Genomic DNA, 13,425 nt, shown 5'->3' with positions numbered 1-13,425 from the left:
AGATTTTTTTTTTTTAAAGCTTTTATAATTGTAAAGGACAATGTTTTATCAACTGATTGCAATAATGTAAATTTGTTTTAACTATTAAACAAACCAAAAATATGACTTATTTTATCTTTGTGAAAACATTGGACACATTGTGTGGTCAAGCTTTTTTATTATTTTTATAAATGTCTAATGATAATGTCAGTGAGGGATTTTCAATCACTGCTATGCTGAAATTATAATTAATATTGATACTGTTGTTGATATTATTGATTTTTGTTTCATTACTTTTGGTTTGTTCTGTGTCGTGTTTGTGTCTCCTCTCAATTGCTCTGTTTATTGCAGTTCTGAGTGTTGCAGGGTCAGGTTTGGTTTTGGAATTGTATTGCAGTGTTATGGTATTGTTGTGTATTGGTTTGTTGGATTGATAAAAAAATAATAATAATAAATAAATACAAATTAAATTTAATTTAAAAAAAAACTATTTAAAAAAAAAAAAAAGAGAATCGATTCTGAATCGCACAACGTGAGAATCGCGATTCGTATTCGAATTGATTTTTTCCCACACCCCTAATATATATATATATATATATACATACACATACATACATACATACATATATATATATACACATACATACATACATACATATATATATATATACACATACACACACACACATACATATATATATACACATACACACACATACATACATACATATATCTATCACACACATACATACATACACACACACACGTATTTTGCACGACATTAATTTATTCTGCTCCAGCAATTGTATGTAATAAAATAAACTAATTTGATTATTTAATATTTTCTTATAATGCTGTATTAAATAAGAGTGTATTGTATTGAATTAAAGTGTGTTAATACAAACATATTCTATTTACCAATATGAACAAATAATCAACAAGTTAAAAGGCAAAAATCACATAATCATTCATTAGGTCCAAGTAAAAAGTATAGGAATCAGCGGTTAATTCAAAAAGTTATCACATGACGGTTACTGCACAATTAAATTGTCCAAACAAGCCAGTGCAGGTGTTACATTCCCTATGATGTGCCTACATGTAGAGTCTGCATGGAAACAAACACATGCTCTTAATTGTCCCTAAAACAAAAAAAACACAATCTCAGCACATCAGATGAGACGTCACGGGTCAACTTGCTCCGGTGTTTTATCATTTGTTTACACCACTTGGAGTGGAGTTGCTTAGCGGGGTTTGCGTTAGCGTTACACCTCAGTTACGTATTTCATGACACAGAGCAGCACAAGTCCATAACTATTTGCAAAAAACTTAATAGAAACATTGCCATTATGCGGTGTTGTGTGAAGAACTTTGAGGACAAAAATAAATGTTTTCGATTTTGAAATAGGACTTTAAACATAACAAAATGTGGAAAAAGTGAAGCGCCAGATGCACCGTATTGTACCCTTTTGCTTTATTATTGCAGTACAATCCGTGAAACCATCACATAAAACTGACTTGTTTTATCTGAGAAGAGACTGAGAGCATCAATAACCTAGACCCCTGCAACAATATGAAGACCGTGGAGTAGAATAATAATACTGCAGTGCTCAGGGACAGCATGCTATTGTTATTACTAAAAATGATGAAGTATATCATTTGAGTCTCATTGCAAAGTGACTCGCTTACCAAGCAGTTCCCTCCGCTAGTCTCTATACTCTCCTACAAAGGTATACTCCTTCTTACACTTGCATGACAGTGAACACTTTGAAAATTACTTTTAAACAGTTATTTTATTATTTTGTTATGTATTATTATTATTTTTTTCCAATGGAACAAATGATTCCAGACATATTAGAGGTTGACCAACATTGACTTCCACGGGAATTGCGCTCACTTAAAGGCCCACTGAAACCCACTACTACCCACCACGCAGTCTGATAGTTTATAAATCAATGATGAAATATTAACATTGCAACACATGCCAATACGGCCTTTTTAGTTTACTAAATTGCAATTTTAAATTTCCCGGGACTTTTTTCTTGAAAACGTCACGTAATGATGACGTGTACGCGTGACGTCACGGGCTGTTATGGATATGAGCGCTGCGTGTACACACAGCTAAAAGTCGTCTGCTTTAAAGGCCTACTGAAACCCACTACTACCCACCACGCAGTCTGATAATATTTCATCATTGATGTATAAACTAACATTTCAACACATGCCAGTACGGCTTTTTTAGTTTACTAAATTACAATTTTAAATTTCCCGGGAGTTTCGTCTTGAAAACGTCGTGTAATGATGACGTGTACGCAGGACGTCACAGGTTTTTAGGAAGTATGAGTGCTGCACACACACACACAGGTAAAAGTCGTCTGCTTTAACGGCATAATTACACAGTATTTTGGAGATCTGTGTTGCTGAATCTTTTGCAATTTGTTCAATTAATATTGGAGAAGTCACAGTAGAAAGATGGAGTTGGGAAGCTTTAGCCTTTAGCCACACAAACACACAGTGATTCCTTGTTTAAAATTTCCGGAGCTGATACTTTACTATGGATCAGAACGGGGTCAAGCAGACATGGATCAAGACGGAATGTCAACTAGCAGGTTTCGGTGAGAAAATTGTGGTTAAAAAGTTGCCACTTACCGGATATCAGCAGAGCTTGTGTCGTCCGTACAGCTGCCGTCGACACCCGTGAGACACTGCGCGTCAAGACACCCGTGGACAAACCCCTACGACCATCAGGTAATATTAAACTCACTAAAACACTATCAACACAATAGAAAGATAAGGGATTTCCCAGAATTATCCTAGTAAATGTGTTTAAAAACATCAGAGTACGTCCCAATGCTATAGCGTTTTTTTTTAACTCGTTTTTATTTTTTTTATTTTTTTTCTAGTCCGTCGTTATCAATATCCTCAAACACAAATCTTTCATCCTCTCTCAAATTAATGGGGAAATTGTCGTTTTCTCGGTCCGAATTACTGTTTTTGTTGGAGGCTCCCATTAAAATCAATGTGAATATGTGAGGAGCCATCACACGTGTGACGTCATCGTCTGCGACTTCCGGTAAAGGCGAGGCTTTTTCAGGAAGTACCAAAAGTGGCGAACTTTATCGTCGATTTTCTCTACTAAATCCTTTCAGCAAAAATATGGCAATATCGTGAAATGCAGCCCTTTGAGACACTAGTGATTTAGGGCTATATAAGTAAACATTGATTGATTGATTGAAATGATCAAGTATGACACTTAGAATGGACCTGCTATTCCCGTTTAAATAAGAAAATCTCATTTCAGTAGGCCTTAAATGGCATAATTACACAGTATTTTGGACATCTATGTTGCTTAATCTTTTGCAATTTGTTCAATTAATATTGGAGAAGGCAAAGTAAAAAGACGCAGTTGGGAAGCTTTAGCCTTTAGCCACACAAACACACGGTGATTCCTTGTTCAAAATTCACGGAGGTGAAACTTTAGTATGGATCACAGCGGACATGGATCCCGACTACATGTCAACCAGCAGGTTTCGGTGAGAAAATTGTGGTTAAAAAGTCGTCACATACCGGATATCAGCTGAGCTTATGCCGTCCATACAGCTGCCGTCAACTTCCCCGAGACACTGCGCGTACACTTCCGACAAACTCACTAGAACACTAGCAACACAATAGAAAGACAAGGGATTTCCCAGAATTATCCTAGTAAATGTCTCTAAAAACATATGAATCTGTCTCAATGCAACGCGATTGCAATCGCGTTTCGTTTTTTTTTTTTCCTAGTCCGTCGCTATCAATATCCTCAAACACGAATCTTTCATCCTCGCTCAAATTAATGGGGAAATTGTCATTTTCTCGGTCTGAATAGCTGTTTTTGTTGGAGGCTCCCATTAAAATCAATGTGAATATATGAGGATCCCTCAACATGTGACGTCATCGTCTGCGACTTCCGGTAGAGGCAGGGCTTTTCACCAGTTGCGAACTTTATCGTGGATGTTCTCTACTAAATCCTTTCAGCAAAAATATGGCAATATCGCAAAATGATCAAGTACGACACATAGAATGGACCTGCGATCCCCGTTTAAATAAGAAAATCTTATTTCAGTAGGCCTTTAAGAGTAATATTGAAATTACTTCATTAAATTGATGTGATACTCCTTCCATTTAAAATAATTTTAATTAAGGTGGTATGCTTGATTAAATAATCTGAACAGTTCTTTCTTTAATTATTTTTTAACCATTTTTAAACAACTTCCTTTCCTCTACCGGCCACATCTCATTCAGCTGCTGCAGCAGGAATGATACAAGTGAAGTGAAGTGAAGTGTCACATGACTTTGCAGTAGAAAGCTATGATGCAGCAATTTATCAAAGCCATTAAATGGAACTGCTTCAAATTGAAAATTACATTTTGATAAACCTAAATGTCACATGAATAGCGAGTCACTAGTGCGACCATTCTGCAATATCGCAAAAATCATCAGCATGAAAAAGGACTTTAACCGGAAATGGGTAATGGGAAAATAAGACTTCCTTAAGTTAACTTGTGCATGTTTTAGCTTGGAACAAGATCAAAAAATCAGTTAGAATTAGTTAGTAGACTTAAAAATAAGTCTCGTATTTTCCGCACGATAAGGTGCAACGGATTATTAGGCGCACCTTCAATGAATGGCCAATTTTAAAACTTTGTTCATATATAAGGCGCACCGCATTATAAGGCGCATAGAACAGATGCTACAGTAGAGGCTGGGGTTACGTTATGCATCCGTTAAAGTGGAGCTGTGCTAAAGGTAATGTCAACAAAACAGTCAGATAGGTCAGTCAAACTTTATTAGTAGATTCCAAACCAGCGTTCTGAAAACTCTGTTCACTCCCAAAATGAATACAGCTGTTTTATTATTTTCCCCGAGGTAAAGTCAGTGAGGTGGTATTTTGTTTATCTTTTAACAACAGCAAGGTATAACATGTAGTGCAACATTTATATCACATAGTAGAGGGGGATTTTTCCTCGATTCAATAAACACAAAAAAACAGCCTGATACTGTTACGGTAAATCAAACGTTAGTGCAATCACAATATAGTAACACTCTAAATAAATGTATATATATATGGTCTAAGGTTGCATGAGTGCATTGATACTGGGGAGCTAAGGTTTATTGAGGAAAAAATTAATAGCAATTAGCAATGTTTGCTATACCGGTAAAGATGGAAGTACTGCAGTGCTAATGAAGTAAAAAAGTAACTATAATGCTTTTGAAAAATACCAGTACATTTTTTTTTCATGGACATGATGGCGGTCAGTGGTGACACTGTTGGTAATATGAGCCAAGGCGCATGTCACAAGTCAACAGACACACACACAGAGCACTTACAAGTGGAAACGGTGTGGAGATAGAAGAGGGAGAATGAACGTATTTTGGCTTCAAAACGAAGGATAAAGGTGAAGCTATAAACACTGGAGTGCCGCTGCACACGCAGTGCTTTAAAATATAGCTAGGGAGCAGCTAACTTCTGCCCACAGTGTTTTTTCTACTTCTAAAATTACTAATTCTCACCTCCGTAGCGATAAATAAACGACTTTCCCAATAAGTATTATCCCTGCCTGGACGAGGAACAGCTAGACATGCTTCACTGCACACCATAGGATGTTAAAATTGCTAACAAATGGGTGGATTAATACAAACATTGACTGTAACAATACCATGTACAAGAGCCGTATGTAGACAATACTGCATTGATTGCATCAATATATTGTTTCGATACCCAAATGTGTAGTATCACTTAAAACTTTTGTAAAGTATCCAAACAACCGAAGATCAAGTGCTTATTACATTTTAGCAGAAGTGTAGATAGAACATGTTAAAACAGAAAGTAACCAGATATTAACAGTAAATTAAGTAATTAATAATCCATTCATCCATCCATTTTTCAACCGTTTGTCCCTCATAATTTGGACTAAATAATATAATGGGAAATGACACAAAATATTACTGCATGAATCGGTGGCCAAATTAGGAGTCTTTGTTTTCCTACTCAGTACAAGAAAGGTAGTATGTAGTATAGTAGTATGTCCACTATGTTATTTAAAGCCACACTTTAAAGGCCTACTGAAATTAGATTTTCTTATTTAAACGGGGATAGCAGGTCCATTCTATGTGTCATACTTGATCATTTTGCGATATTGCCATATTTTTGCTGAAAAGATTTAGTAAAGAACATCCACGATAAAGTTCGCAACTGGAGAAAAGCCCTGCCTCTACCGGAAGTCGCAGACGATGACGTCACCCGTGTGATGGCTCCTCATATATTCACATTGATTTTAATGGGAGCCTCCAACAAAAACAGCTTATCAGACCGAGAAAACGACAATTTACCCATTAATTTGAGCGAGGATGAAAGATTCGTGTTTGAGGATATTGATAGCGACGGACTAGGGAAAAAAAAAACGCGATTGCAATCGCGTTGCATAGAGACAAATTCATATGTTTTTAGAGACATTTACTAGGATAATTCTGTGAAATCCCTTATCTCTCTATTGTGTTGCTAGTGTTTTAGTGAGTTTAACAGTACCTGATAGTCGGAAGTGTACGTCCAAGGCCGGGTGTTGACGCGCAGTCTCAGGGAAGTCGACGGCAGCTGTACGGGAGGCAGCAGCTCAGCTGATCTCCGGTAAGTGGCGACTTTTTAACCACAATTTTCTGCTGGTTGACATGTAGTTGGGATCCATGTCCGCTGTGATCCATAGTAAAATCTGAACTACGTGAATTTTAAACAAGGAATCACCGTGTGTTTGTGTGGCTAAAGGCTAAAGTTTCCCAACTCCATCTTTCTACTTTGACTTCTTCAATATTAATTGAACAAATTGCAAAGGATTCAGCAACACAGATGTCCAAAATACTGTGTAATTATGCCGTTAAAGCAGCCGACTTTTAGCTGTGTGTGTAGGCAGCGCTCATATTCATAACAGCCTGTGACGTCACGCGTACACGTCATCATTACGCAACGTTTTCAAGAAAAAAGTCCCGGGAAATTTAAAAATGCAATTTAGTAAACTAAAAAGGCCGTATTGGCATGTGTTGCAATGTTAATATTTCATCATTGATGTATAAACTATCAGACTGTGTGGTGGGTAGTAGCGGGTTTCAGTAGGCCTTTAAGAAATATATGTTTAATGTATCAGAAGATATTATGGTTTGTTCCTAATAGCAACATGGGCTGGGCTAAACTGTAGCTGTAACGCTACAGTTTAAATATCTTGAACACACCCAAAGACCTTGTTGAGGAAATTAAAGGTGACATGGAGTGAACACCTGTGAGGATATTGTCAAGCGGAAAGAAAGTATATCATGACATCACAAAGGCGTGTCCAAGAGGATTGTGCTCCCACTAAATATTGACATCATCTTACTGTGAGGTGTACTCACTTGTACTGCCAGCTATTTCAACAGTGTCGGCTGTGTTTTGACTCGTTTTCAGAGGACATTATAGCAATACTGCTATACAAGCTGTACACTGATTACTCTAAAGAACTGCTTCTCAAACGTTTTTCTCCAAGTACCACCATAATGACCAACATTAAAAATACAGTAGTGTAGTATGCCTAAATAGTCATTAACAACAGGGCAGATGTTTTAGAATAGAATAGAATAGAATAGAAAGTACTTTATTGATCCCTGGGGGAAATTCAGCACCACAGTTCGCGCACAATAAACAATAATAATAACAAATAATATATGACATATATTATATATATAGTATATAATATATGAATAATATAAATATATTCTACATATATTCTACATTTAAGTGCAGTCAAGGAGGAACATATGCATTATACAGTCTGATGGCTGTCAATATGAAGGACCTCCTGTGTAGTTCCGTGTTAAATTTTGGGAGTTCTCCCCGCAAGGTCCGAGCGTAGTGGGTGGGAGGTGTTGTCCATAATGGCTAGGAGTTTTGCAAGACTTCTCCTCTCTGACACCACCGCCAGAGAGTCCAGCTCCACTCCCACCACCTTACTGGCCTTCTCTACCAACTTGTCCAGTCCGTTTGCGTCCCTCACTCTCAGCCCGCTGCCCCAGCAGGCCACGGCGTACAAAAAAGCGCTCGTCACCACCGACTCGTCGAACATCTTCAACATCTTTGTACAGACGTTAAAGGATCCTAGCCTCCTGAGGTAGTCCCTTCTTGTAGAGGGCCTCAGCGTGTTTTGACCCATTCAGCTTGTTGTTGTATTTAATATGTTTGGCCACTGTAACATTACACACAGTTTGAACAGTAACAATGTGTTTGAATATTCAATTATGTAATTCTTTGGTGTACCACTCGATTGAGTCTACGTACCACTAGTGAAACACGTACCACAGTTATCCAAATTGTATTTTTGTAGTATTGTCCCTTGAAAAGAATACAGATGCCTGCTTAAACATGAGTGTACAGTACAGTCATTCCTCGACACATCGTGGATTATAAAAAAAAAAAAGGTTTTTATTTAAAGCATATTCTGCAATAATTTTTCCCTGAATCAAGCATTTTTACGCATAATAATGCTTAAATACAGTAATATTATATCAATACCAGACAGCATTCCTATGCTGGATTAAAAGAGTATAAAGGTGACTGATTGGTGTTATTTCCTGTCTAGAGGGCTCTCTCTAACAATGCTGACATTTTATTTTGAAGGTAGTCAATAGTTTTTTAGGCTCTAGCTATAAAAATATAAAAAGGTGTAATAATGATTCCTAATTTGTTTACTATTTCATCTGTGGTCACTGGTAAAAGGATTGAAGCGAATCCTGTAAGTGGACTATTTGGTGTAGCACCTCAGTCATCTACCCTCAACATATCCAAAAATAACATTGTAGCATTCATGACTTTGTTGGCAAGAAGACACATGTGGGGTACCTTTCAGACATATGTAGGAGAGACTGATCTCTAAAGTAACCCCAATTGAAGCACGATTGAAATGAGGGTGGTTGATGAGCCCCCTTATTGTTGGTCGTATCGCCCTGGGGCCATTCAGGAATCCAGCAGCCTGTGGTGGCTTCTGTTTTATTTGCTTTATCTGATTTATTTATTTATTTATTTTTCTAGGTGGGGGGGTAACAGCATTTGATGCACTTTTGGCTATTTTTGTCAATTAATGCGTTTAAAACTTAATAGACACATACAAAGATTCCTTTTTACTGTATGTCTGGAACCAGTAAACCGGGATAAACAAGGGATGACTGCGGTATTTTGAACTCAGGTTAAGGCCGCTTTTTTGCAAAGTCACAATCTATAAAAGAAAGGTGAAGGTGGTGTGCATGTTTTCTATTCAACACAACACACCTTTAACACACAACTCTGTGTGTGATGTCAAATGGAGTTTTTGCTTTGTGGAGGTTAGCCGAAGCCTTTTTTCTTACTCCCTCCACCCTACCCACTCTGCCAACAATGCCCTGCTCTCCTTGACACAAGCTTGGGGAAGCTCTGAAACCTGACGCTGTTGTCCGTGTTTTGTACACACAAACACACACACACACACATACACACACACACACACACACACACACACACACACACACACACACACACACACACACACACACACACACACACACACACACACACACACACACACACACACACACACACACACACACCCCATATGGAAAAACACTGTCCTCTGCACTGCCCTCACCAACACCAACCATCTTTCATTGATACCAACCACAGTGGCGCACACACACGGCAACAATGCACACTCAGGGACATTACCACACCTGGCGCCCTGCAGTGATGTAGGTGTGTGTGTGTGTGTGTGTGTGTGTGTGTGTGTGTGTAAGCCTTCTTCACGTCACACATGGTCACATGACTCAAAGCTGGCCTATTTTAGGGAGGCCGGCAAAGACAGAAGAGGGAGGGAGATGGGATGTATTGCATCAGATCCCGAGTGCTATTCATGTCTTTTATGACACTGCAGGCCGTTGTTTGATGCCAACGCACACACAGAGAAACAGGGATGGGTTACAAGCAGGAAGTGTGACAAGCGTAAACTTTTCCTCCATTTCAAAAGGAAACCAGTTGTGGTTTATTGAGAAGATGGTGACATCACCTTAAAGGGGCCCCCGGCTTAAATGTGTGAATTACAAAGCACATGTTAGGGGAAATGTGAAAATGTTCTCATGTGTGTGGTTGCCTGGCAACACTGTCACATCAGGATGTGACAGGATTGGGCCACTAAAACTGGCCCAATAAATACAATTTTTTTAGCTAAATAAGAAGGGGGTTGTGCTGCTGAGAGCTTAGTGAAAGGAACACATTCATCGACGGTTTGTCCACTCAAGTTGACCGATTCAGGCAAAATTTCAAATCTTATTCATGAGCCAGGCCAATGTCATTCATATAGCGTCAATTCATAACACAGGTTAGTCTCAGTCTAAAGGCAATTCACAGAAATTCAACATGACGCAAGGAAAAAAACCACGAGACTGGAACTATCTCTTGATTTAGTTCATAAAAATCCTTTCATTCCTGTGGCCTTTTGTCCTTTCATCTTATTTTATTTCCTCTCTTTTCATCATACCTTTGATTGAAACATACAGGTGACAGGATCACTGGTGACATCTTACAACACAAATAGGGCCAGTGTGACAACTGCAATTGACTTCAATTGCAGAGAACCAGATAAATAAATTCAACTCTTGAAGCCTCTTCTTTTCTTTTCTTTTTTTTAACTTCTCGTCACATCCAGAAGGGTCAAATGTCAACACTTACCTTTTTAACCTGGTCATCCTTGAGTTCAGTGAAGTAGTAGGCTAGTAGTTGAGCTGCAATCATCCTGCTGCTCTTCTCTCACACACACATGCAGGCTGACCCACAAATACAGATGGGGGGGAAATCAAAGCCAATAAAAAAAGAAGATACCCTTTTTAGCTTCTATTTCAATCAATAAAACAGGCCAACAACTAACAGATTAAGCAATGAAGATAAATCCGGGCTCCAGTCTAGAGTTGTTTCATAAGTGAGACAGTCCCCGGTACAGCACGTGAAGTCAAGTCAGGAAGCAAAGTGAGCAAGTTTAGCAGCAGGAGGGACCAATGGGAGGGGCTAAAACCACATGCCCCGCCCACTATCTACGACATGATTGGATAAGGAGGCGTATGTGGTTTGGGGGGGGAATACTCGCTTCTGATTGGTTACTGCGGAACCTTGAAAGAAGCGCCCAAGGGCGGGATGGTGGAGGAAGTGAAAAGAGGAGGAAGGCCCAGGTCCCTCCTCTTTATGTATGGCCTGCCATTTAAACGAGCTAGGGAACTTTCGGGACAAGTTACCCTACATTGTTGTTGTCTCAGTTCAACTTAGAGCCAGAGAAAGGCAGAACTCACCGTTAATTATAGTATAGTAGTGTACGTACAGTAGACTCAACAGGGGTGTCTGAACATCGACTTCTAAGATGGCTGCTCTTTTTAACAGAACATAGTGGAACATGTCTACAGTATAATGTTTTTCTTACAACTACGATGGTTGCATGGTATGCATGAACTGATAAAGCCTACTTGGATGAGAGGTGAAACGTCCTCTAAAGCAGTGGTTCTCAAATGGGGGTACGCGTACCCCTGGGGGTACTTGAAGGTATGCCAAGGGGTACGTGAGATTTTTTTTTAAATATTCTAAGAATAGTAACAATTCAAAAATCCTTTGTAAGTATACTTATTGAATAATACTTGAACAAAATGTGAATGTAAGTTCATAGACTGTGAAAAGAAATGCAACAATGCAATATTCATTTTTGTGGACATGTTCCATGAATATTGATTTTAAAGATTTCTTTTTTTGTGAAGAAATGTTTAGAATTAAGTTGATGAATCCAGATGGATCTCTATTAAAATCCCCAAAGAGGGCTCTTTAAGTTGATGATTACTTCTATGTGTAGAAATATTTATTTATCATTGAATCACTTGTTTATTTTTCAACACCTTTTTAGTTATTTTTTATATCTTTTTTTCCCAAATAGTTCAAGAAAGACCACTACAAATTAGCAATATTTTGCACTGTTATACAACTTAATAAATCAGAAACTGATGACATAGTGCTGTATTTTACTTCTTTATCTCTTTTTTTTTCAACCAAAAATGATTTGCTCTGATTAGGGGGTACTTGAATTAAAAAAACGTTCACAGGGGGTACATCTCTGAAAAAAGGTTGAGAACCACTGCTCTAAAGCAAACCACACAGTTTAGTTTGGATGGATTGAATGAACCTGACATGACAATGACCTGGATGAATGAAATCCTCCACATATGTCCAATTTGCCTGTTTTTTCACTTATATTGCTAACAATTGATATACAGTGTATAGCCAACTAATGTGTAACCCTACCCCGTGGAACAAGTTGTTTTAAAGTAAGGTTTTTAATGGAAGATAAAATTTGACCAACTTACATAAATTATACATTCAGGTGTGTTTATTGTGTTGAGTCTTTATGCTGAGTTCTTTGATGTCTGTGACTTGAACAGCGGTTTTTTTACATAATTATGTCAACTTTTTCTGTCCTACAACACCCCTCACGACCGTAGGTGAGAATGGGAATGTAGATCGACTAGTAAATTGAGAGCTTTGCCTTCCGGCTCAGCTCCTTCTTCCCCACAACGGGTGCATATAGCGTCCGCATTACTGAAGACGCTGCACCCATCCGCCTGTCAATCTCACGATCCACTCTTCCCTCACTCGTGAACAAGACTCCGAGGTACCTGAACTCCTCCACATTGGGCAAGATCTCCTCCCCAACTCGGAGATGGCACTCCACGCTTTTCCGGACGAGAACCATGGACTTGGACATGGAGATGCTGATTCTCATTGTAGTCGCTTCACACTCTTACTAAATGTCTTATTTCGAAATGTATGAATCCGTAATAATAATGCTGTTAAAAATCTATTGTTAGTTCCATTTGTATGAATATAGGTCGGAAAGTAGTTATAATCGGTCACTATTAGTTACATGTTTCCTAATAATGCAATAAATATTATATTAAAGTACATTAAAAAAACATTTTTATTGAAATAAAAATGTATGTCTCAGCGAGTTATGAATCAAATTGTACATTGTAAAAATTACAATAGATGTCACCGTAAAAAAACAAACAAAAAACAAATGTCCGCTCAGTCGCCAGAATATCTCCATAAAAAAACAGAGCTACTGTTTTTCCAATTACAGAAATACACCGTTTTCCAATTACAGAAATACACTGTAAAAAAAAAAAGGCCACTCAGTCGCCAGAATTCTAATGTTAAAAACGCAGTGGTACATTTTTTCAATTAATTGTAATATGCTTTTAAAAAAAGTATATTTTACGGTAAAATTCTGGCGACTGAGATGCCTGTCTACAAAGTATGTAAAAATCCATATATAATGTCAAATGCACATGCCATTGTATGATAATATCATGAGGCGAAGCCTTTTACATTTATAT

The 13,425-nt window shown here is 38.0% G+C and overlaps 1 protein-coding gene across 2 annotated transcripts in view; it reads right to left on the bottom strand.

The window, feature by feature from the left end:
- LOC133538348 (hexokinase-1-like) overlaps nucleotides 1-11,018 on the bottom strand; it is a 51,942-nt gene extending 40,924 nt beyond the window's left edge. For both annotated transcript variants that reach the window (XM_061879915.1, XM_061879924.1), the window contains exon 1: nucleotides 10,730-11,018. In XM_061879915.1, the coding sequence (XP_061735899.1) occupies nucleotides 10,730-10,792 (63 nt within the window). In that variant the 5' untranslated portion in view covers nucleotides 10,793-11,018. The remainder of the gene's footprint in view (nucleotides 1-10,729) is intronic.
- Nucleotides 11,019-13,425: the final 2,407 nt, after the last annotated feature.

The sequence above is a fragment of the Nerophis ophidion genome, linkage group LG02 (genome assembly GCF_033978795.1).
Source record: "Nerophis ophidion isolate RoL-2023_Sa linkage group LG02, RoL_Noph_v1.0, whole genome shotgun sequence".
NCBI classification, from domain to species: Eukaryota; Metazoa; Chordata; class Actinopteri; order Syngnathiformes; family Syngnathidae; genus Nerophis; species Nerophis ophidion.
This window is presented reverse-complemented; position numbering and strand designations above follow the sequence as displayed.